The 4,933-nt window shown below is 49.0% G+C and overlaps 1 protein-coding gene across 1 annotated transcript in view; it reads right to left on the minus strand.

Moving 5' to 3' along the window:
* The window catches only part of MYBBP1A (MYB binding protein 1a), a 64,439-nt gene extending 64,351 nt beyond the window's left edge, over window positions 1-88 (minus strand). Inside the window, exon 1 of the mRNA XM_019545297.1 lies at window positions 32-88. Within this exon, the coding sequence (XP_019400842.1) occupies window positions 32-88 (57 nt within the window). The remainder of the gene's footprint in view (window positions 1-31) is intronic.
* Window positions 89-4,933: the final 4,845 nt, after the last annotated feature.

Here is a 4,933-nt window from a genome sequence, read left to right on the forward strand (position 1 = left end):
TCCGGGGCGGGCGCGGGAGCCGCCGCGCTACTTTGCCGGGCCCGCTGAGGCGGGAGCGCGGTGTGATTTTTATCATTGCGATGGTCATCGTGGTCTTCGGCGGAGGGGGCCCGATGCTGCACGTTTGCGCCCCCGCAGCTGCTTCCGGGCTGCGAAACTAACGTGGCCACGAGCAGGGGGTGAGGGCGAGGCCCGGGGGCCTCCCCGCAGCCAGACGCAGCCATCGAGGCCGGGGTTGTGTGGGGTAGCCCTCCACTTACCACGTTTCGAGTGACCGTGTTTATATATGAACCCCCGTTTCAACTTTAGGACTGCTGCGCCACGCCAGCGAAGGAGCTTGCTGCGCCGCCCGACTCCCTGGAGAGCATCTGTCCAAGCTTCCTTGGACGCTTTCTTTAAGAAAGCAGACAGGGCTCCAGAAAAACCGAGACTCCTGGGAAGACTCCAGCCAAGAGCCCTTCAAAAAGTCCAGCAAAGTCACCTCAAAGACGTCCTTCCAAATCCATATGATTGCTATTTACAATATAAATACATTATTGCAGCCATATTACTCGTCTATCATTGATCGAATGCAAAATTCCAGGTTATTTCTGGTGAAAATAGGGTATCAGGCCCGGGTTTGTTGAGGAGTTCGTGACCCTTTGCGGAGCTGTTCCCAAAGACACAGAGTCGCTGTCAGTCTCAAAATTTATTCAGCATGCTGGGCACCCTGAGCGAGCTCAGAGGCCCCAAATAAAACTGTTAGAGGCGATTTATAGTTTACAGATAAGATGCGCGCGCAGGTGGGAATTTTCCACTGTGAAAGAAAACAAGATATCAGGTCAGTGTGAGAAAACGCTTAATTATTTCAAAACTGGTTTTTGGCTACATGTTTGTTTTGAAATGGTAACTAATAGGAGAACTATATCTTTGCTTACTTCAGACTTCAAAGTGAATAGGATTCGGTCATTGCAGAGTCTTATCAACCTGTCCTTGGAGGCTGAGTCTGCTTTATAGTTAACTTCTACACTATTATTTATGGTCTTGTTAGTAAATTTCTACAGGTTCAGGAACCGATCCCCCATTTATAATATTGTTTCCTGTGGGAAAATCGGTTCCGAGTTACGTTTCGACTTAAGCGGTTTTCAGGAACCGATTATGTCGTAAGTCTGAGGACTGCCTGTAGCTGAGAAGGGTCGCACTAGTCACGTGTCACCAAAATGCAGTGGAATAACTTAAAAATGGGTGCAGCAGTATTGGTACCAGTTTATTCTCTCCCTAGAATAGTGACCCACCAAGATAAGGTACCTTTAAAGTCAATTCATTACATCTGCCATTGAGCAAAGGCAGCCCAGTCTTCCATAAAGCAATGACATGAATGACGCGTGCCCCCAGAGGCTGGGGGGGCACAGGGACTGCCTGCAGGTGGTGTTGGCGGTGGGGCAGGCCGAGCGGGGAGCTCCCACAGGCAGCCATGGCGGTGTCAGGGGCCAGGCAAGCACTGACTGGCAGTTGTCAACCACCTGCAGACACTGCTGGACAGGGGTGGTACGCAGCCATGGCATGTCCGGAGGGGGCAGGGGGCCTCCCGTTGTTGCATGCACCCTGGGAGGGCATGGGGTGGACGTGTACCCCCTGATCTGCATGGGGCAGGGCAGGCTGCAGCTGTGGGCTGGGACTGCCCCAGGCTCTTCCCAGTGGGGGCTGGAGCGGGTGGCTGCCGCAGTGCTGGGAGGGGGCTATGCTGAAATGTGGGGTGGCTGCAGCCCCCCCCATAAGCCCCTCCCAGCACTGTCACCCCCACCTCCCTGAGCACAGCCTGGCCCAGCCCCAGGGGATAGAGCTCAGCACAGACCCAGTCCACAGCTGCAGCCCGCCTTGCCTGCACCCTGCACAGACTTGGGGGCACACCAGCCAAGCCCTCCTGGGGCACAGCAGCGGGGGCCGCTCCCTTCTGTCCTGCACCCCGCCCTGCCCCAGCCCCACTCCCTCCCTCACTGTGGGGGGCCTTGATCTGCCCTCCACCAACCCCTTCCCTCCCCTTCCACCACAACAGAATTACCAGCTGCATGCAGCTCTCCATGTCGCTGGGCTGTGCTCCTTGCTGCCTGCGTGCTGCGCTGCATCTGTGTGCATGCACAGGCATTTATCTGCCTGATTATCAGCCACACCAGGCCGATTTCCAATACAGTCCATTTTCTTTTTATTGGTGCTGATCCAATATTGGACTGATGTTTCGGTGCACCTCTAATATTTAATTTTTCTGGAGTTGCTTGGTCTTATTTTCCCCAAAACTGGAGAGTGACCAAGATTTTGAAAACTGAAAGTGCATAAGCACAGATATATGGGTGCGAAGGGGGATCAACCACTTCACTTGTGACTAGTGAAGTGTATTCACTACACTTGCAGACATGGCCCATCTCTCCTGACCTCTTAAGCAGTCCTGGACTCTCAAATGCCAGCTGGATATAGATACTCAGAGATTCAGAGATTTGAAGGGGCCAGAAGGGACCTCAGAAGATCATCAGGTCCAGCCCCCTGCACCAGACAGGAAAGACAGCCTGGGTCTGGTGACTCAAGTCAGTCTCCTCTTGAAGATCTCTAGGGTAGGTGATCGTACTACGTTTGGAGGGAGCTTATTCCACAATCTGAACACTCTGACTGTGAAGATGTTTTTCCCTAATGTTGAATCTGAAATGGTCTTCCAGGAGTTTGTGGCCATTACCCCTGGTTTTCCCCAAGGGTGCCCTGGTGAACAGTTGTTCGTGGAGCCTTTGTACTCCCCTAACGTAGTGGTAAGCTACCTGGTCCCCTTTGAGCCTTCTCTTTTTCAGGCTGAAGAGTCCCAGGTCCCTCAGCCTTTCCTTGTATGTCTTGCCTTGAAAGTCTCTGATCATACCGGTGGCCCTTCTCTGGACTCTCTCAAGCTTTTCCATATCCCTGTTAAAGCGCAGCACCCAGTACTGGATGCAGTACTCCAGGTGCGGTCTCATCAATGCCAAGCAGAGCAGAAGAATCACCTCCTTGGTTTTGCTAGCAATGCACTGATTGATGCATGCCAGAGTATTATTTGCCCTGCTGGCTACAGCATCGCATTGCTGGCTCATATTCATACCGTGGTCTATTATTACCCCCCAGGTCCCTTTTGTTCATGGTGCCAGTCAGTTTGGCATCACCAAGATTGTAGGTGTGTTGGGGGTTGTTCGTCCCTATGTGGAGCACTTTACATTTCTCAACGTTGAACTTCATCACATTCTGATCCGCCCAACTTGCAAACCTGTCTAGGTCCACCTGTATCTGCAGCCTATCTTCAAGCGTGATCACACTTCCCCGTAACTTGGTGTCATCCGTGAACTTGGCCCCACATCCAAATCATTGATGAAGATGTTGAAAAGCACTAGACCAAGACCGACCCCTGGGGGACGCCGCTGGCCACTTCTTGCCAGGACAACACAGGGCAGTTCATTAGGACTCTCTGAGTCTTACCCTGCAGCCAGTTTCCTACCCACCTGACCATCTTGGAGTTAAGCCCACAATCCTCCAATTTTCTCATGAGGACATCATGGGATACCAGATCAAAGGCTTTTTGGAAGTCAAGGTATACAATGTCATATAGAAAAGCTTCCCTCAGAAAAATATCTTTTGCATGATGACAGCCTAGTATTGTCTGGGATGAGACACTAAGCCTATTGACACAGTCAGATGGGGGGAAATCAATTACGTTGTAGTTCTCTATAGTAAAACCTTAAAGTATGGCCCAGTAAGAAAAACAAATCAATAATGCAAAAGACACACTTTGGAAGATATTAGGAAACCCTCAGCTACAGTCCATTATCTTCCTGCCCACAGCACCATTAAAAAGAAAAAAAAAAGTGATCTTTATTAACTACAGAGGGAGCTCATAGAGTAAGAACCACCAATAAATGTGTGGCATTGGTTGCTTTTCTTTTTAAAATATCACTTCATCTCAGGTCAGGTGCAGGTATCTAAAGAAGAGAGAGCAGGAATGGGGGCTGCAGTATGAAAGAACTACTTTTGATCACCTTACTAATAATTGCTAGGCCATCTGTGGTGAACTTAAAAGAGATGCTGACTGAATGCAAATAATATTTTAAGACCAGCTAGCTAAAATTACATTATTTTTAAATGAAATATCCTGATTGTGCATTGCTTCTGATTTTGCAAGTATCCTGATCTACCCCGACAGATTATTAAAACTAAAATCACATGCAGCTTTTAGGGCTTAGCTTTTCCTATTTAAGCCCTAGCATTGTTTTCAGCATTTCGCTGAGTTTCAAACCATTTTCCTTTCCCACATACAGGGCACACAGCACTGCCATGATTTTCTTGCAGAGTGAAGAAGCTTGTTTGCATCCAGTACTTTCACTGACATCTTTTGTTAAAAGAGACTAAACCACATTAATCTGAAATCAAGCACAAGGCAGAGTAGATTTGCACTTTATAGGCTAACCAGATATATGTCTAACCAGATACAGACTAATCGGCTAGGAAAAGCTTGGGCTAGATAGATAGCTAGGTACACACGTGCTGAATTGAACTTCAGCTCTGGAAACTTGTACTAAACACATATGCTGTGATCTGATGAATATATGTATATGTAATGCATACACATGTACATGTGTTTTTATGTATCTAGTTCCCTTTGGCCATTCTGTAAGGTACAAATGCCTTCTACGTTTTTTTAAAAAGAGCCAGAGACAGTGCTGTGAACACACGGGTTGTAAACTGGGTTTTCTTCCCCTTGGAAATCCCTAATCATCCTGAGCCTGGCCTAGCTGGACCAGTCCTTTAGCACAGCAGGTCTCAAATTTTTCTGTACCAGGACCCACGTGTAAACATCCACAGCCAGTCCAGACCCAGTAAATAATTTAGATAGAAAACACATGGGGCACAGGGGAGTGTTTGGGGCACGAGGGTGTGTGGGGGGCATGGG

This window comes from Crocodylus porosus, unplaced genomic scaffold (genome assembly GCF_001723895.1).
Source record: "Crocodylus porosus isolate Cpor-Errol unplaced genomic scaffold, CroPor_comp1, whole genome shotgun sequence".
NCBI classification, from domain to species: Eukaryota; Metazoa; Chordata; order Crocodylia; family Crocodylidae; genus Crocodylus; species Crocodylus porosus.